Source organism: Strongylocentrotus purpuratus, unplaced genomic scaffold (assembly GCF_000002235.5).
Source record: "Strongylocentrotus purpuratus isolate Spur 01 unplaced genomic scaffold, Spur_5.0 spur5_scaffold_14, whole genome shotgun sequence".
Lineage (NCBI taxonomy): Eukaryota > Metazoa > Echinodermata > Echinoidea > Camarodonta > Strongylocentrotidae > Strongylocentrotus > Strongylocentrotus purpuratus.
The window spans coordinates 8,894,708-8,916,315 of NW_022145599.1; the positions used below are offsets into that span (position 1 = coordinate 8,894,708).

The window sequence follows — 21,608 nt, forward strand, 5'->3', positions numbered from 1 at the left end:
AAAGATATGTCACAGAGTTGCCAATTTGTGTTTCATTGATGACATTTTCAATAATTCACAATTTTTTAATTAGAATTGGAATTTGCTCAAACTGTCAATAACCTGTTCCTCTCACTTTTGCTATTTTTATAAACCAACTAAATATCGGGTGAGAAGATAGATGCATGCATAGGAGAATGGCACAACATGCTGACATTCACAACAGACTAAAACCCATATTATTGGATAATGTTGGTGATGATGATGATTATGATGATGATTCACAGCATGTTATGACACCGTAGGGACATGGACAATTGTAAAGGAACCACCCCATCCCTCCCAGCCTCCACCCTATTGCATTGGTGAAATGTGAAAGAATAATACAATAGAGACAGTGGGGAACCCAACTGACTCAATGTATTGTTACCTCCAACCTCAAATTATGATCAAATTTATATAAGCTGTCTATGGCAATGACAGGATCAGAGGCGAGAGGGGTTGGAGGTTGGAGAATGTTCAATGTCCCGACAGAGATGAGGGGGAATAGCTGGGGAGAGGGGGTGTTGAGGTGTGAAGACACTTGTTCATGTAACATTGCTTATGAAATGGATAGGGTAGGGGTAGAAAGTTAGACAGTGACTCAGCAAGGAAGGTGTAAAGGCATAGCAGATGCAGGGGGAAATAGGGAGACAAGGGGGAATAGGCAGAGAGAATTAAGCAGAAAGAGGGAGGAAGATATGGACAGAAGGAAAGAAAGAGAAAATATGTTGATGGAGGAAGATATAAGTAAAATTAACTACATATTGAGATTCTCAGAAGGTACAAATTGAGAATGTGATAATAAGTATGATTCTGAAGGTGAAAAAGTTAGATGCAAAATAATGGAAAATACCTTTATAGAGAATGAATCATTATTAAAAAGAAGATGGGAATTCAGTGAAAAAGACTATGAGCATTGTTGGAAGAAATGATAAGTCTGAATGAAATGAAGGATAAAGTAACATAGGATCAAACTTCTATTAAAGAAGCTGTGGAAGAAATAAGGATACACACTGAAAGTTCTGCAACAAAAGAGGGAAAAGGAAATTATTGCACTTGTCGTACTTCAGAATGTAAAAATATTGACTGCAGAAATGAGAAAAGGAAATTGATTATGAGTTGGGGGAAAGGAGAAAGAGTGAAAGAGAAAGGGAGGAAGCATTAGACAGAGTCCGATTGAGAGAAGAGAGGAGGGGGGAAGAGAGGGGTGAAAGTTTGTTCTGATGACAGAGCCGGCATTTGTGGTCTTGGCAACCTGTCCGTGCCATTTCTCCGGTTCATGATTGGGAGAGGGATCTATTTGGGGTGAGGCTCTTCGTGACTGGGGATTACAAGTGTTCTAAAGCTGGGCAAGGCCCGTGAAAGATCATTAGGGGTGTCTCACTCCAACGTCGATCTTCCCTCGCAGATGTTTATTTTTCTTCTTTGGAGGAATTCTATTAAACTTTGTGTCGTCAAAGTGCTCTCTGGCTTGTAATTAAGAGGAATATTTCATACAACCATATCTTTTGTGAGATCAGTGCATAGCTATATTCATATAATTCAGGTAAGAATGATGTGTATTCTGATGTTATCTTTTAGTATTGTGTTTTTTTTATAACAATGTGGATGTGAATCTCATCTTTCAACTCTCTGATTTGCAATTTGATGATCGAATGGTTATTCAATATTTTCTTCTAGATTATTACTTTCTATAAATCTAAAGTTTCACTATCTGTAGGGGATCTTCATCACTTTTAAGTGATTGGTAATTCCGATTATATTTAATAAGGGACAAAAGTTGGATATGTGCTCTGAACAATCAGATCAGATTCCCGGGCCGCGAATTTTTTTGAATGAAATAAACCATTTAAAATAAATAAATAAATAGCTGAAATTAAGCTCTCCCTAAGTTGTCAGTTCATTGTATTTCATTGGCACAGCTGATGCATTTTTTGGTGTGGCTTTTCTATATTTTTTTAAAACTTTTTTACCAGTATCCTCTTTTACGAGTACAAATTTTCTAGATATGTTTGCTGTCATTTTATTCCATGGCTTTGCCGTTTCTTATGTCTGATAACTATTTCGCCTCTCTTTAATTATTCTGTTGAAGGTATCTTTTCCTGGTAATTTGTTAAGGATCATTTTGAACATAATTGATCAATTCCATATCTCTACACTGTATGGAGTAGCAAGTATAATGCATTGATGCAATGCACAAACATCCAAAAGCTACACCAACAACTCACAGTGCTGTTTCAATTCTAAAGGCATTAGCCAAAACCAAGCGCTCTCCCCTCCTATTTCCTGAAGTAAAAATATTACCTCTGTTTTTAAAGCTTTTTGAGGTTGAAAGAGATATCCTTGGAGGATATGGGTAAAGATCCTGTGTCTTTAGGGGACTCTTTCCCCTTCTCGTCATGGAAAAGTTCAGCCTATGACTGGGTTTATATTTAGGGTGTAATAGCATTTCAAAGAACGTTTCAAGGTGTCTTATTAAAATGATTTCATAAGCTGAAAGAGATATACATAGAGGATATGAGGTAAAGATCCTGTGTCTGTAGGGGGCTCTTGCCCTTCTCACCATGGTGTAGTTCAATCATGACTGGTTATCTATTTAAAGATGAATAGCATTTCAAACAACGTTTCAAGATGTTGTATAGTAGCAAGGATTTTATGTAGAGGCTATGACTTGAAGATCCGGTTTCCACAGGGGGTTCTTCCCCTTCTCATCATTGTGAAGTTCAGCCATGACTGGGTTTATATTTAGGGTTAAATAGCATTTCAAAGAACGTTGCAAGGTGTCGTATTGTGATAATTTCATAGATGGCAAGGGTAATATGTGAGGCTATGAGTTAAAGATCCAGTTTCCACAGGGGGTTCTTCCCCTTCTCATCATTGTGAAGTTTAACCATGGCTGGAAATATAATTAGGGTTGAATAGCGTTTCAAAGAACATTTCAAGGTGTCGTATTGTGATAATTTCATAGGTTGCAAGGGTAATATGTAGAGGCTATGAGTTAAAGGTCCAGTTTCCACAGGGGGTTCTTCCCCTTCTCATCATTGTGAAGTTTAACCATGGCTGGGTTTATAATTAGGGTTGAATAGCGTTTCAAAGAATGTTTTGAGACTTTGATATTTTGATGATTTCATAGGTTTCAAGGGTTATATGTGAGGCTATGAGTTAAAGATCCGGTTTCCACATGGGGTTCTTCACCTTCTCATCATTGTGAAGTTTAACCATGGCTGGAAATATAATTAGGGTTGAATAGCATTTCAAAGAACGTTTCAAGGTGTCAATATTTTGTTGATTTCCTAGGTTGCAAGGGTTATATGTAGAGGCTATGAGTTAAAGATCCGGTTTCCACAGGGGGTTCTTCCCCTTCTCATCATTGTGAAGTTCAGCCATGACTGGGTTTATATTTAGTGTTGAATAGCGTTTCAAAGAACATTTCAAAGAACGTTTCAAGGTGTCCTATTGTGATAATTTCATAGATGGCAAGGGTAATATGTGAGGCTATGAGTTAAAGGTAAAGACCAGTTATGGTCATGCGATTGCATTGTGAAATAAACGTTGTGGAATCGATCAGAAAAGGTTGATCATCTAGCATCTAGCATCTGCAAGGTTCTGGAATCATCAAAATGATAAGAAATTTGGCCCATTCTTCGTAAAGTTACAAGCACTATACACAGAAAGATGTATATGGGACTACCCTATATCTCTCACAGACCATGAGAGAAACAAATTTACCAAATATATGAATTAGTAGGCGGTTTCCCGGCAATTTTTTTTATCAACATGTATTAATAGTCAAAACATATTCTTTCACATGATTGGTAATGAGAGCTTCCATTTCATTTTTTGAAATTGGGGCGTTTCCAATACTGGTCTTTACCTTTAAAGATCCAGTTTCCACAGGGAGTTCTTCCCCTTCTCATCATTGTGAAGTTTAACCATGGCTGGAAATATAATTAGGGTTGAATAGCGTTTCAAAGAACGTTTCAAGGTGTCAATATTTTGTTGATTTCATAGGTTGCAAGGGTTATATGTAGAGGATATGAGTTAAAGATAATAATAATAATAATGTCTTGTCTTGTTTACCCAGGGTAGCCTCATCAGTATTAATACTGTTCTCCCTGAGGGCCCTGCAATCATATTATTACCCCAGTCATCGGATTCAGGCTTTTTCCCCCTTCTCATCATGGTGAAGTTCAGTCAGTACAATGAGTCAAACGTGACTGTATAGAGTGGAATAATGTTTCAAGTAACGTTTGAAGTCAGATCTCCCACTGTGATTAAAGTCATGTTTTGATGGATGATTTCATACTAGGTTGAAAAAGCAAAAGATATATACGTAGAGGATATGAGTTAAATGTTCTGTGTCTGCAGGGGGGCTCTTCCCCTTCCCCTTAGAGCACAATAACACAAACAGGGCTGCTTAAACAGCTGAATATTGTTCCAAGCAATATTTCAAGATATAGTACTGCCATTAAAATCACGTTTTAAAAGATCATTTTTGATATACGTAGAGGATATGAGTTTAAGATCCTGTGTCTGCATGGGGGCTCTTCCCCTTTTCTTCCTGCTAAAGCCTACTCATTGCTCAAGAGAGGCTCGTTTTGAAAGCCCACTTTGGTACCCCTGTACCTGGACGATATTTGTGAGACAGGGACCTTGGTACCCATTATGATGAGTTTGCCGATGACATAGACCAACCGCCCCCAGTTCCTCATAGCCTTCCTCCTTTGCAAGCTTGGGCGCCAGTGTATATGTAGCTGTGATTCCAGTCCCAAGCAGACTGTGTAACAGTCCCCACTAATGTCCAATTTAGTCATTAAGATATTTACAAATGAACATTACTGAAATTCCATTGACTTTCTGCCTATTGAAAGAAAACATGGCCATAAAAAGTAGTTTGATGCATGTAGTAGAAGTTTGAGTGTGCTAATTGTGATTGCAAGTAAATGTACATTTTGTTTCTAATTGACACAAACTGAATTTTTTTTTTTACTTCATGCTTTATTTTCAGATAAAGTTTTCATGACTGAATTATTTCATGTACACTCTCTGAAAAATTGATCAATTGAATCAGATATTAATGGTGATCATGTCCAGTTTAATAGCTTGTATCATGTGATGTAACGTGAAGCTTTAATAGATCCTTTACTGATGATGAGATTGATGAGGTCAAAAAGAAAAAAAAGTTCTAGTTCTTTGAAAGAAGACCTGGGAGGCCCTTCGCACAACGTGAGCCGCTAGTTCATGTCCATCAGGGGCACGTGCAAAGTGCAGTCCCACGTGAAGGCTTTGGCGTCTTCCTCTGGAAAGCTGACTCAAGGCCAGTGCGATCACCTGTGGGGGTAGTGTGCGAGGGTTGTGGGCCGGGACTTCATTTGGATTTCCCTGGGAGTAACAGGAATTACGCTAATTGATCTCGCCTCTTGAAAGCTCTCCTCATTCTTGTTGAAATACTGGATCATTCGAAGAGCAGCATACAATTCCCCTTGTAAGACAATGGTTGTGTTCGCACAAGACTGTTCTTGTCTTAAACTTAAGATGGTTAACGAAACATCCACTAAATGTTCCACTAAAATTAAGGGTTTACACAGGACCATGTATTTAAAGTTCGAAACTGCAAACTGGGGAAAGTACTAATTTTAACTACAAGGTGATGTAACCTTGAAGTTATTTGCATCTGCACGGCATGTAACTTCAAGTAAGGAGTTCGAGTGGGGACATGTCCCCCCCCCCCCCTCCCTCCAATTGCTTGGATGTATATTGTGCTAATCTTATCGTGTGTGTATTATAATTTTGAGTGAACTAACAAAAAATGTTTTAAACCACAAGTGTTTCCACACCGCTCTAACTACAAGATAACTCTGAAGTTTAAAACCATGATCTGAACTTAACGTTAATGGAGTGTGGTGTGGACCTAACTATGGAGTTCAATCACAAGTAGAATCTCCACTTCACGCTGGCTTTAGCTTCAATACCATTCAAAGTTTTATCATTGTCTGCTTTCCCCTTGCAGTTCTCGGGTAGAGCGAATCTTGTTGTAATTAATTCCATTGTGAGAGATCATATGGATTCAAGGAACAAATCCCCTCAAAGTAGAAATCGTTAATATCTTATGAGTTTAACTAGTTGGCTTAGTTCTGATTGGTTAATATCTGGGCTGTTATGACTTATACAAATGAGGGGGAAGAGACTTCCAGTGTATGCAATATCTTTTTTGTGTTATATTTCAAGATTTTCTGCCAAGTCCTTGTGAATCAATTAAAAAGCTGCATTGAAAATGTCAATGCACCAGGAGCAGTTTGATCATTTGAATGATAGTATTATTTACAAGAAAAATTGAAAGTTCATTTTGAATTCTCACCATGACATTTGTAAATGTATGTGAAGTTTCAACTGTGGAGAGATAATTACAAGGATATATGAAAAAAATGGTAACTGGTGCTTAATGTCAATTACCCATGTATGCAAAACATTGAATGTCATTTTTTAAAAATACTACGATGCATTTTTAAAATGCAAAAGTTTTCCATATTTAACCCCATTTGAATGGTCTACAGTTTTTCTTTTAATAAATTACAGTAAACCAATCTTTCCAAATTTAGATAGACAGCTAACCTGGTAATCGTAGGCCTTCCAAACATTGTAGTCAGTCACGACCAACTCAAATTAAAATGTTTAAATTTTGTATTCAGGTTGCGTACTGAGTCATGGATTGATTTGTTTCATGTTAACTCACAATCAAATTATAAAACGAAGGGATTATCACTGCGTGTGCAAGAATGTTTTTTCTACTCATTATTTGTCAAACCATTGTTCTAAAACGGTGAATTTGTCAGTCCTTGTGGTTGGAAACATGATCCAAGCAATGTATTCTACTAACATTCATGTCCAAGTGAATTACCGTGAACCTTTGCGGTCCCTCTAAACCGTTCACCCAGGGTCCCCATAGTTCTTGCCCTAATTTCCCTGTTTTTACCCCAGATTTTAATCGGATTCCCCTCTCGCACCATAGCGTGCTAAATTTGATGCAACTCTCACGGTGAGTTTGTGAGCCAGCTGGCGAATCGCTTCAATCGTTTCCTATTAGTCATGGCTTGTATTTGCACATTCAAAATTATCATGCTATTATTTTTCTCTTTTTATTAGGAGAAAAAAAAGGAGAAAAGGTGTAAATTGTTAGATTCCTGCACTATCATTACCAGTTAGAATGGCTCAAGATATGAAAGGGAAATTGTTATTTAAGGTAGATCATTGGAATTTTGTCTTTTTACGAGTTTCAACTTGATCCTCTAAAATTGAAAGTGAAGAAGTGATGAAACATTATTATGACTATGTTCATTTAGAATTCTGCTGAAATTCAGTAAAGTCTCTTCTTATCAGAGAGATGTGAAACATCAGACTTTTTGTTTCACTATCAATATTGGGGGTGGAGGAAGAAGGAATTAATTGCTAGTTATTAAATGATGAAAGCTGAATTTAAGTAAATCTAGATTAAAAGGATTACATTTCATAAGTCATACCATGGATGAATCTCATCTCTTAACGATATGTGAGAATTTCTCTAGATCTTTTGTTAAATATTTTGTTAAAGGCATCCAAATGTGAAGTATACCGTAATAAATTTCAGCTGATCTGTCCTTGTACTCATAATTTCTTTGAAATAATACTTTGAATACTGGTAGACTTTAGAATATTAATAAGCTTTCTTACGGAGACATCGTTAGTGAAAGTTTTAACTTGAATGCCGTTACCAGTAGCTTCCAGTGGGTCAAGAGCGAGACAAGTCAGAAAGAAACCACGGACATCAATAGTCTCGACAATCAAACTTGACACGATGGATGAGTAATAATTGTTTTATATCACATACAACTACTGTAGGAGTAGGATCCCGAATTGACTGGCCATGTACCTTGATCTGCTAACAAACCCCCTCTCAAAGACTCACTGAAGAAGGCCTATGAGCCTCAGGTTTCCGACCAGCGGCCTTTAAGTTTACGAATAGTGGGGGAAACCGCTAAAGAGAACATAAGCAAATTTGGGAGGGTCGTTGATAGATAGACGAGATATGAGAAGCGACAAAATCTGGGATTAGTTTAGCAGTAATGTCCCCTGATGAAACTCAGCACCACAAACTTTTTTTGCATGAACACATCGGTGTCTCAAATTCAATCATGTACGTGTCTCATGATCATGTTTCCGACTATCATTTCATAGTCTCCCAATGACGAAGTGACATGGCATTGTATTAGTTTTCAGCTAACCGATAATTGATATCATTTAGACCTACTCTCGTGTTGATATTCATGCATCTCCAGTAGGAAGAGCATAATTTTGCGAAAGTCTTTTTTGGGTAGAACATTTGAGTGACATGCTCGTCATGGAGTGCATCATCTGTCATCGTCGCTTCCGAGGAAAAGTGGAAGTACCCTAGGACCTTGTCACCTTTGAAGATATCTTCTCTCAGGCTGTTCTTTTATCACCACATCATTATGGATCATATCATAGAGCCTCCTCTGAGAATATTACTCTATGCTTTGTATTAAAGGAGAAGTCTTTCATTGTTACTTGGTGCCTGGGACACTCGACATTTTGTGAAGAACCAAAGTTCCCTCATTTCGTGTTTTAGTTTTTCTTTCAATTCTTGGATGTAAATGGTATCTCTGCTCGCTTGGACAATGGGCAATCTCAACTTGAGAAGGAAAACTGTGCCCCTCGAACGCTTCTCCACGACCTCATTCTATTGTGAATTCCCTTACCTTTATCGTAAGAATGTGTCTATACCAGTATTCATATCTCTGTATCTATTTTCACCATTTCTTTGTTTCTTGTTTTGTTTATATCTTTGGTAATTTTTGTTTATCGTTCATTATCAGGATGTGATACTTTCCACTCACATATATAAGAGGCATTTAAGAAGTATTTCATTGATATTCCTACACATCATTGCCTTTTGAAATCTTGAGTTGGTGACTATCGCATCCTTTTGAACTTCAAACTTCAATTTACTGTATCATATTACTGATCATATATTCTGCAAAGGCCCACAGATCGTAAAAACACAGAATAAGTCCACTTTTGGCTATAAACAGATAATATTGCATGGAATGATATTCAACAGTGGCAAAAATCTAAGTTGCTAAATCCACCTGAATACTTGGCAGGGTCAACCAAAATGTACTTACATGTACTTTCAAGTTAATCAAATTATCTAAGCCAACTAGTGCCATCACAGCCAAATAATGTAGCTTTGTAATGAATGGTAGAGCTGCTGTAGAGGCTTTAGTTGCCATGACAGCCAAGTAGTTATGTAGCTTACTGGGATGGTAAGAATGGTGCATTTATGGTACATCCAAGCTTTGACACTTCAAGATCGAAACCTGGAAGACCATTGACCCAATGCTTTCATCAGCGACATTTTCTGCAGGTTTTCATTCTGTCAAAGAATGAGGGCTAGGGCTATGGATGCAAGTGGTTGGGGGTTGATTTTATAGGTTTAGAGTTTTAGTATTCAGATTCAGTATATTGTTTGGTCCAGGCTTGAAGTTTGGATTTATATAAGACAATGTAGGAAATTGAATTGACCTCACAGAAAATGTCGCTGGAGCAGTGAAATTATGTTGTCGTTCAAGCAGACAGACATGTCTCGAAGCAGAAGCAGGGATGTCACTCATTCTCCTTGAGGTATTGGTCTAAAGTATCTCAAGACCATGTCTCAAGATTTGAACGTTATCTTTACAAAAAAGACATTATCATACAGTAAGGACTTACATAGTTTCTTCTGAACTCAACTCGACTTAACTCAGACAATGAACAATCAAGGAATAAAAACATCTTGCAATAATAACAATAATTTGTTATTTATAATTTGCTTGTATGTTTTTCTTGGTACAGGGCCCCATTCCCACAAGCTTTGCTTATCTTGGGGTCCTTCTGATTTTGCTGTTTCAATTGTTATGTATTGTTTATTTTGAATTTTAATGGAAAATAAATGAAATTGGATTGAATTGGAAACAAAATAATGACTCACTTTTTACTATTCTCTTTTTCTTCATTTTCTATAGCCAACCCTGAAGAGGTCAAGCCTGGCAGGAAAGCACCTCCAGGGGGCGTACCTCTGTTTGGTGCCGGCGGAGCCACTGAGGATGAGCTCTTTGGCGGGTCACCTAAACTGAGTCAAGAAGGGGTGAGTAGCTAGGACATTGATATGCAAAGGTGGTTTAGTCAAAAGTAGTAGTTAAGTATAACTCCTATTGTCCACCTCTGAAATTCTGATTGTGAACATGTTAACCCTTTGCCAATGGGAACTGGGCAGGCTCTGTAGTAAGCCTATGGGAATGGGAGAATTCAGGAGTCAATGGGCTAACCCATTGCCAATGGGAACCAGTTGGATCCTGTATTAAACCTATGGGAATGAGATAATTCAGTAGTCAATGGTTTAACCCATTGCCAATGGAAACCACTTTGAATATGTATTAAGCCTATGGGAATGAGATAATTTGGTAGTCAATGGTTTAACCCATTGCCAATGTGAACCGGTTGGATCCTGTATTAAGCCTATGGGAATGAGATAATTCAGTAGTCAATGGTTTAACCCATTGCCAATGTGAACCGGTTGGATCCTGTATTAAACCTATGGGAATGAGATAATTCAGTAGTCAATGGTTTAACCCATTGCCAATGGGAACCAGTTGGATCCTGTATTAAGCCTATGGGAATGAGAGAATTTGGTAGTCAATGGGCTAACCCATTGCCAATGGGAACCAAATGGGAATGAGAGAATTTGGTAGTCAATGGGCTAACCCATTGCCAATGGGAACCAAATGGGAATGAGAGAATTTGGTAGTCAATGGGCTAACCCATTGCCAATGGGAACCAAATGGATCCTGTATTAAGCCAATGGGAATGAGGTAATTCAGTTTAACCCATTGCCAATTGGAACCAGTTGGATCCTGTATTAAGCCTATGGGAATGAGAGAATTTGGTAGTCAATGGGCTAACCCATTGCCAATGGGAACCAAATGGGAATGAGAGAATTTGGTAGTCAATGGGTTAACCCATTGCCAATGGGAACCAAATGGATCCTGTATTAAGCCAATGGGAATGAGGTAATTCAGTTTAACCCATTGCCAATTGGAACCAGTTGGATCCTGTATTAAGCCTATGGGAATGAGAGAATTTGGTAGTCAATGGGCTAACCCATTGCCAATGGGAACCAAATGGATCCTGTATTAAGCCAATGGGAATGAGGTAATTCAGTAGACAATGGTTTAACCCATTGCCAATTGGAACCAGTTGGATCCTGTATTAAGCCAATGGGAATGAGAGAATTTGGTAGTCAATGGGCTAACCCATTGCCAATGGGAACCAGATGGATCCTGTATTAAGCCAATGGGAATGAGATAATTCAGTAGACAATGGCTTAACCCATTGCCAATGGGAACCAGATGGATCCTGTATTAAGCCAATGGGAATGAGATAATTCAGTAGACAATGGTTTAACCCATTGCCAATTGGAACCAGTTGGATCCTGTATTAAGCCTATGGGAATGAGAAAATTCCAATGGCAATGGCTTAACAAATACTCAAAAGGGTCAAAAGCACTATTACTAGCAACTAGCAACTAGAGTATAGCTTTTATCATCCATATTTTCCAGAACATTATGATATATACCATGCACAATATAATACACATGTTTATTACCCTACTTTGTTGCCCACTGTGCTTACGTCATGCAAGTACTTGTCACTTGATATTGTGAAACCCAACTTTATGTGCATCAAAATATTTTTCATTAGCTGTAAGGAGCCTATATATTTGACACCTGTTTGCTAATTAATCTATACCATATATCTTTTTGCTGTCATATAACTGACGGTTGCTTCATTATACATCTTTCATGACTTAAAAAGCTACCCAAACAGTTCCTTTTATGTCATAAAAGTCAAATATAAACAGAAATGTCCTGTAAATGTCAATCTCTTACAAAAGATTATTGTGTAATTACAATGATGGATTCCTTTTTAAGCCCTGTTCATAGTGTAATATGTCATTATGTTCTAGGCGAAGATCCCTGGAAGATTATCTTGTCCTTTCTGTCTTTTATAGGTGAACTCCATCAGGTTTTATTCTAATCTTGATTTACTGTTCGATACAATGTGAGATTTGTATGCATTGTTTCTGAGCAGCACATCAAGATGTTTGTACAGACATTGAATCTGTGGCATTTTCACTGTTCATGCAGTATGGGATATATCAGCGATTGTATGTGTGCTCTGGCGACAGTTCCTCACTGGCTAATTTAAACACCAATCAAATCAAATTTCTAACTTAAATTCTTTGCCAAACACTATACCCTTCCCTAAACCAAACAAAAACACAATCACAGTCCAAGTCTTAACCCTCAATTTTTCTCATATCAAAGTTGGAGACAACTTCTCAAGAACTGGATCACATGAATTAATTATATATTAACCTGTTTGGATAGAATTTGCTTAAGGTAGAACAAATTTGTTTTTACTTTTTAATATTAAATTACACAGTCTGAGATTTTGCACCATATGGAGAATGAAATTTGATTGACTGTTTGGTTTAAAAATCAGCTGTGTGGATGCAGCCTGGATCATTCTCGGCAAAGGAATGGCCCTGATCTTTGTATAGAGACCCTTGCTCAATATCCAGGCACCTCTTAGAAACAAAGCTTAGGATTTGTGTCAGAAACCACTAAAGCAAGGAGTATATGTTGGATCATATTTATTAGTGTGTTGAGAAATGCAGCACAAGATCTCATTCCATGTGAACAGTGGAATGTTGCTAACTATTTGGTCTGAAAGTCCACGGTATGGATACATCCTTTGACATTGTCTTCAAGAGATGCCTAAAGAGATGGCTCTGATCTTTTTATGGGCGCGTTTAGCGGGGCTTGCCACTAGATATGTACATATCGTACCCCACTATTGAACCCCACTATCGTACCCCACTATTGAACCCCACTATCGTACCCAACTATACGATCGTGATTTGCCGGATGTCGCGTTTATCTTCCCTTCACGATTCAAAATAAAGGCCTTGTGTCTGCCCAGCTGTTTTGACCTGGGAAGCAGATAGTTTCTCGGAGGTCAACTTCACACACATGCTTGTACACAACACCTGGGTGGTCCTATTTGTATATGAGGTTCAAAACAACTTTGCGTTTATCGATCTCTCAGAAACGTGATTCTGGCTTTATGTCACATACAAAACACACCTTTTTGCGTCTTTAGATATGCCCATATCTGAAGCCCTTTAAAAAAGGCTTTGCGTTTATCAGCTCCTAAATTTGCCTGAAAGACGTTTGAGAAACCTGATTCTTGCCAAAAATTTGGTCGATAAACGCAGCCTATGACACTTAGATCATTGCTCAACATCCAGGTACCTCTTTAGAAACAAAGCACAGGATCATGCATCGGACCGGGGTTTACAAACCAATTACCCAGGATAATCCACTCCAAGGCATCATTTAGCCTCTCCAGAAAGATAGAGAATGGCTTCTCATTTTGTAAGCCTTGATTTGATGTCTGTTGTGTAATGTAATGTCTTCTCCAAGGAGATGACAGCAGAACAATGGAAATAATCGTATGTTTGATGCCCGAAAGGCATTAGCTCCAAGTTAAAACACTTGACTCAATGTCCTTCTGATTCCAAACAGAAGGTTACGTATTATGAAATCCATTGTTCAGTGAAAAATTTTGATGCAATCACCTTTTGAAGACTAAACCTTGAAATCTTTTTCTTAGAACCAGAAGGGTTTTCCTGTGTTTTAACACCCTCTTGGCTCTCTAGATACAACATGCTGGTTGGTTCTCGTTAGAAACCAGTATTAAACCCAATACTTCCCTGCAGAGTCAGAGAGCTAAAAGATAATTAGCTTGATGTCTAAGTATGAGTTTATGACCTACTAGATCTTGATTGTATAGGTGAAACTGTCCCAAATTGAGTAATGTTCATTGTTGAAATATGTAAAAGCTACATGTAGTATGCATTTCATATTATTTTTCTGAATGATGTAGAAAGACAGATATATTTTGTGAACTAATATTTGTCGTCAGTTACAATTCTCAAGTATTGAGCAGAATGAATTGTGGGAAATCATTAGATATAAGAAGGAAATTCACCTCTTTATATTTCCTCTGAAATCAGCTTTTCACTTATGGGCAGTTTCTATGTTAATACGCTGATTCAGTCGGAGTATTCTGTGACTTTAGTTACAAATTTTAGTCTTTAAAGAATAATATAAATTTTCACTTTCCATAGAATAGTTTTCAGCAATATGACTTTCAGATGTAATCCTTGGTCATCCTATTACCGGGTTCTATTACATTTGGAATTAATTCATTTTTTTTTAACTGTGTAAACTTTAACCACAGAAGAATGCTAGAAACAAACGTATAAACATTTCTTATGATATTCTTTTTTCTAAACTGGAGGCATCATGCATTTACTACTTAAAAAAGAACTCTACCCACGTCTGACTTAATATCACATAACCTGTACTCACCATTTCAGCTCTCACTCCATATTAGTGTGACATTGGCCAGGAGTATACTAATAACCATTTTTTACGCATTGCATAACCTCTCTGTCGCCCTCTCCAGTTCTACTCGTTCACATTTAAAACTACCATTTGCTCCCCACCCTTCTCCTCCTCCTCCATCCCCTTATCAACCGATAGCAAAGAAGTCTAGTGCGTAACCGTGGCAACTGCAAACGAGATACCCAGGTATGGATCTTAGAGATCAGAAGATGTAACCCTGTGGGACCCCGGAGTGGCAAATCGTGACAAATCCTGATCCATCATGTTAATTGGCCATCTAGTGATTTCTAGATTTTGGTTTATCCAGAAAATTACTACTCTGTTTTTCTTCTGGATTTCCCCCCTTTAACAGTTTATAATCTGGTCTGAAAATGCATTTTTAAAGACATCAGAATAAATTGAATGATTTAAAATACTAAAGTAACAAAAAAGCAAAAGCTTTTGTAAATATTCTAAAAAGTTGGTTTGACTCTCAAAAAAGCATGAAGAAGGAAGGACCCCTCCCCCCCCCAAACAAAAGGGGGGGGGAACTTATTTTTTTTTTTTTTTTTTTTAGGGGGGGGGGGGTATAAAATCTTTTTGTAATGGAATTTTTTTCCAGATGTGATGTTGATCGGATTTCTCTTGCCATTCTAAGGTTGCCAGGTTTCTCCCAAAGTGCATGATAGGTACCGGTATATGAGAATTTAATTTTTGATTGATATTTTACAGAGAGATTTGCATTGGAATATGGGATCTTAATCAATCAATCAATTTCCATTGGTAGGACACTGATAAAATGGAGCTACATGATGCAAGTATGCCCAGTAATAAAATCTTTGTTTGAATTGCTATAAGGCACCTCTTTTTAATATACTCCTCCCAAACTCTGTTACAAGCAGAAAACAGAACAAGTAGGATGCCAGGTCAGGGAATTTAGTATTTGATTACTTTTTAAGTTAAACAAATTGTGTTGAAAAGTAAGGATGTTTGCATGAAACCCACTTTCTTTAATACAGTCACATGCAGTACATATTTGCTCTGAGAGTTCTGCACATGTGAATTCATTGGGGAAATCTGAGTTTTCATTGTTACTCAATCTGCCAGGGGGTTTGAAGTAAGACTGGGAAAAGATTTCAATTAGTTTCATCACAGATTTTATACTCTTTCACAAAGATAAGATGGTTTGAATAATTGATGTGAAATTTCCAGGACTTGACCTCGCTAGAGTTTTAGGTTCCTAGGGGCTGGTTGTATATTCCGTGTTTTCATTTACTACAAGCGTCCAAAGTGAAGTGTTGGCCTATGAATGTCTTTTTAGCTCACTCTAATAACATCTATATCACAGCCATTCAGACATAAATGTCCATATTTTTCAACCATCAATACATATATTTTATCCATGAGAGAGGTTTTAAAAGGATAAGTCTACCAAATGAAAAGCAACCATTTTGAAATGGAAAGTCTTGAGTAGGGAGGTCAGTCTCGTCATTTCATTTACAAAATCAGCTTTTCATCAAGGTTCCAAATATATATATATTTTGAAGGGAGACAATGTCCTTTTTTTACCATCCTGTACACAGGATAGATCAATACAGTACATCAATTTGTAAGATAATCAATGTTCAAAAAGGGATATATTTGAATCGGTCATGAGTATGAATTTATTGTGAATTCTCCAACGATTGATATCCTTTTCCGCAAACACGCCATTGCTTCTTCCAGAAAACCCTCCTGCTGCGCGCATGCTCTGCGGCTATGACCCGTAGAGGCAGTGCGGTGAGTTCACGTACCAAGCTTGGCATGCCGATGGAATGTACGAAGCACGCCATCACATGATGCAACCATACGCAGCATTTCGTTGCTCCAAACGCATTTCTTCACACGATACTTGAACTGCTCAAAGTCCATGAAGAAAGGATATTTTTTGAGACTTGGTGCTTTCGTCTTTATAAATGACCAGAAGACTTGCATATCTTGCACCCTGCACAAGAATCAATTGTGACGACTCGCTTTCATTTTCATGTCCATTAACCATTGCATGGCTGGGCGTTCGTTAATCCTCTCAAATTGGCAACACTGATGATTTGTCCTCCATTAAATTCAAGTTTGCATGCGAACATCCACTCCACCTTGTTACCCCATATATACTATCATATTAAAACGTGTTGATTCATTGTCCACTAACAAAAATACCAATTTATTTAAAAAGAACTTGTCAGTTATTCAATGATTTTAGTTCAGGTTCGAAGATGTATTATCATTAGCTATTCTATAGTTCATTATTTCATGCAATAATGTACTTAATGCCAATGGTTTTTACTTTTTAGGGTTTTAAGGGGAAGAAAACTGCTTCATTTTATGAGTTAACAATACTGTAGGAACTTTGTAAAAGGATTGAATCCCTCTCTCTCTCCCTCCCTATCTCTCTCTCTCTCTCTCTCTCTCTTTCCTTCCCTCTTTCTCCCTCCATCCCGCTACTTTATGTTTCTTGTAATCCAATCTCTCTTTAGACTTTTTGCCCATTTTTGTAGATAAATATTTTCTTGAGTTTCAAATCCATGAATTTAACTGATAATTTTGTTGTAAGACCACAAAGCCATCGTAGTGCAAATTTTTTTTTGCACCAAATATATTTTTTTTAGTGTGTTTGAATGGGCCATATGATGTTTTTCATAGAATGTGATGTGGAAAATATAGGGCCTTTATTAAAGTTTCAACTAAATAAAATAAAAAACTCCAAAGTTCAAGAATGCCAGATCTGTAATATTAGCATACTGGTATAAAATTGTCCTTTTTTTGGGGGGGGGGGGGGGGGGGGGGGGGATTTTGTTGTCTTAACAACTGGCTATATATTCATGCTCTTTTGATTTATTTAGCATCGTTGTTTATTAACATGGCTTGGGCGTGTGATTTTGCATGGTAAATAATTCATTCCAATCAAAAGTTGCATGTTTAAGCCATTTTTTGAATTAAACTAAAAAGACAAAATTCACTCTACTGTATGTCAAATAAACCAATTTTCTAAAAAACTGAGAAAATTGCCTGCCATAAGTTTTTATAGAGTATTATCTTATAACCATTAAAGTTATGTTATTTAATTTTGAAAGATCAAAACAATTTTATTCATTAGAGATTATTAGTGTAATAGCAGTTTGGAAAATTAATGCTATGCTGTTTTCTTTTTCCTTTCATATGATGAGGAATAAATCTAGTATTAAAATCAAATTGTTTTTCTCAGATTGACAGATATTTTAATCCTGCTGTGTTAGTATGCATGTGCATGATTGTGGGCTTTCCTAGAATATTAACTTGTTTTGTCTTCCTTTCTCTCCTCTTCCTTTTCTCTCTCTTTCTCTCTCATCATATTTGTCTCGTTCAATTCATATCATGCTGTTACATCTATGAATATTCATATCATCCTTTAACTTCTGTGAATATTCATCTCCCTCTCTACATTTCCACCCTTTTTAAAATATTTTTAACTTTTGAACACTGTTCTTCTTGTATCTGGTGAACCTGCTCTTCTGTTGTGATGTGTACTATTCTTGTATTATAACTCTTTTGCTCAAACTTCCATTACTATTTCGTCATTTGTTTAAATCTCTGCATATCTTAATTGTTATATCCCTCCTTCATCCTTTCTCTTTGTACCCCCCCCCCCCTATCATTCTCTTTCTGTATCTGTTTGGTTATATCTCTGTCTACTTTTCTCTGCCTGTATCTCTCTCTCTCTCTCTCTCTCTGCCTCTCTCTCTCTCTCTCTCTGTCTCTGTCTCTCTCTCTGTCTCTCTCTCTCTCTCTCTCTCTCTACATATGTTATGCCTGTCTTTTTCATCTTTTTCTCTGTTCATTTCTCTTTCTTTCTCTTTCTTACTTACAACATATCTTCCTTTCACTCAATGCACCTGTACACTGTCTCCATACTGTATGTTCCATATTGATTCATATCTTTGTCCATCATGGCTACTCCTTGCACTTTGTGCACCTAACAGCCAGAGGATGCTATTGCTCAAGATATAGGCCAAAAGGTTTGGATTTGTTTCTTTAACTTCATCTTGAATAGTCATGAATCATCAGAGATTATGAAATATTATCACAATTACACTTCTAAATTACAAATAAACTTCTTTAAAAAGTGATGACCATTTCCTGAAATGAAATGTTCCTTGTAAGCTTATATATCTATATATATATACAATGTGGTCAGAAACCTTTGCAAACAATTAATTGGTCCTATGAATTACTGCATTGCCTAAATATTTGAAATATAAAAATGATCGCATTTTAAATGGTCAATAGGAAACATTAGTGTTAGTCTATTAAAGTTCTCCAGCGTCCAGACATCAAAATATTTTAAGTAGAGCAAACTCAGTTTAGCAAACAGGCAACTTAGTCATTAAGATTTACAATTGTCAAATGGCTTCATAGTCGATCTTTCACAAGACAAGTGCTGTACTCATGTTCCGTATGTGAAATCTACAACTTGGAAACATGGATGTTTCTTAAATGTCCACATTTACTTGGCAGCTTTTAGGAAACCAACTTTTCTATGATTATTTCCCTCCTCCACCATTTTGGGGGAAACTCTTTTTTTTAAAGATTTGCCTAATCCCTAATTAGACCAGGCTTAAATTCAGAGCTTGAGTAATTAGTCCATGGATCATCATCGGGTCTCATGAGGTCGTGCGTCACAAGGAAAAGGGTTGCCAACTTGGGCAGATTTTGTCCCCAAATTGACACATTCTCTTCCCCCATCTGTGTTATGACTCTATAGGCAGTGACAGGCTTGATTTAAGTAAGATTTTATCAGATGACGGTTTAAGTTTTAGGGTAAAAGGACAAGAAAGAGAGATCTTTTAGAGAATGAGAGTGACATTGAAATATGTGTGGGCATTCAGATATTGGGGCCGTTTGCTAGTGTACCTTTTTAATGATTTCATCGCTCTAGTCGGATTCAGGTACACTGTACTAAAGCATATGATTATAATATTGCATCTTTGATAAAATGTTTAAAAAATGTGTATTTATGTGCACTTTTTAGGTGAAGAGGCTTATCAGGTTTAAAGAATAACAAATGTAGAGTCCACCTTTTTCTAGAAATAATCTTTGTTGTTATGCTATATAAAAGATCTTTTTTGTACTTTCTTCCTTCAAAGTTCTTTTTGTGATTAAAATGTAATTGTTTCTTTAGCAATAAAGTTATGAAATTTAGTTTCTCCTCATTACATTATCTTTATTGAAAACAACATGCTTGTAAAGTATAAGATGAATTATGTGAAAAAGAGGTGAAGATTTTCGATGAATTCTGTAGTGCTTCTTATCTTGAGTGATTAATGGAAGCAAATGTTTTATATGGTTCTACCTTTGACTAACTTATTCTAAACATATCCATCATGTTGATTATATGTGCTATGTATTAAATCAGGGTGGTGTTTCACAAAGACCAAGTTCGACTTTAAGTTGGATTTAACTATGGCAGGCCGTTCGTGCCACTGGTTGCTCTCACCATTGGTCTCTCAATTATGATCTTTAGATAATATTTTAAATTTCAATAATGAACTAACAAAAAAGGTAAATTCTGTAGATTTGTGACCATGATTTGAACATCCGTTGATAAACCAATGCTAGGAATGTTTAGAGGAACCAGTGGCGTGAATGGCCTGCCATAGTTAAGTCTGACTTAACGTCGATCTTAGTCTTTGTGAAACACTCCCCAGGTGTCTTTGCAAGGATTAGGTAAGCATATTTCTTGTATTTGTCTATTTTACTTGACAGGAAGCTTCCAAACCAAACGATTCATCTTCCGGGGGTTTGTTTGGTAGCCAGGGAGACGACAGACTCTTTGAATCTTCTAAACCAGCTCCTAAGAAAGGTACCTCTTCCAATTCTCTTTGATTCTCTTCCTAATTATATTAACAAGATTCTCTCTACAATAATGATTAATATTGTTTAGTTTTTGTTTTATCTTTTCTCAGGTTTGAATGATGTTCAATCTGAAGTAGATGTGAAGCACATCCTTAATGAGTAATATCAAATTTAACATCCTCCCTCCTCCACAATTTCAAAAATGGGAGGGGTACAGCTTTTCTATTGGTAGCTTGTATCGTTTTAGATTAAATGAGCTTTGTTGCATTACAAATTTAGGCTATAAAGGGATGAAAAATAAAACTGTGTGCGAAGTAAGGTTTAAGAGGTTTAAGAGGACCATATGTGATCTTATTTAAGTGGGTATATTAAAGGTCTACATTTTGCAAATCAAAAAATGAAGTACATGGCAATGGGGTTGTGGGAGGATGGGTCACAATTGTTCTCCAAAGCAAAGTCTATGAATGATGATACAGTGTATCATCGTTTTGTTAAGCGTGTAAACATCCGTCGTCTGTTTGGAGCTAGAAGGACATTATTTTCAACTCATATACCGAAACACAGAGTTGTTAGTGCCTTCAGGCTCTGAAAAGATGCCTTATGGATGAATGTGCGTACATTATAAATGAACACTTTATGATGATGATGATGATTGTGTCAATTAAATAGAAGCCGGCAAGCCCAAGACCAAGAAGCAGGTGGATCTGTTTGGTGGGGAGGATGCCAGTGATCTGTTCGGGGGTGAGAACAAACCTAAGCAACCACCTAAGAAAAAGGTAGGTGTTTTTTTTTTATATTGATAATGATAATAATAATAATAAAAGGGTGCTTACGATATTCAGGATCTAGATAAAAGACTGCAGATTGTAATAAATACAATGATGTGACATTTACTACATGTTCCAGTTTGTTAAAGATAGTAATGTTAGAGTGATGATTGGAATTCAATATCAAGTTTAGGGTTATGATTATGGTTAGTGTTTAACTGTTAGATATATTTGTTGGTGTTGGGTAAAGTTAGGAGTTCAGTTAGTGTAGAAAGATTATTGCTGAATCACCTTGACAAATTTTCATAAGTACTTACAATTCTTGCAATTGTGCTGCATAAGCATGCACGTATACCGTATTCTTTAATAAACTGAGGTTTCCTTATGAATCTGAAACTTTGATCAG

The 21,608-nt window shown here is 36.9% G+C and overlaps 1 protein-coding gene across 1 annotated transcript in view; it reads left to right on the forward strand.

Annotated features, from left to right (window-relative positions):
* LOC579128 (protein piccolo) overlaps positions 1–21,608 on the forward strand; it is a 69,126-nt gene that overhangs the window by 11,557 nt on the left and 35,961 nt on the right. Inside the window, exons 4-9 of the mRNA XM_030984980.1 lie at positions 10,080–10,201; positions 14,727–14,774; positions 16,293–16,346; positions 18,563–18,598; positions 20,346–20,442; positions 21,105–21,211. Of these exons, the coding sequence (XP_030840840.1) occupies positions 10,080–10,201; positions 14,727–14,774; positions 16,293–16,346; positions 18,563–18,598; positions 20,346–20,442; positions 21,105–21,211 (464 nt within the window). The remainder of the gene's footprint in view (positions 1–10,079; positions 10,202–14,726; positions 14,775–16,292; positions 16,347–18,562; positions 18,599–20,345; positions 20,443–21,104; positions 21,212–21,608) is intronic.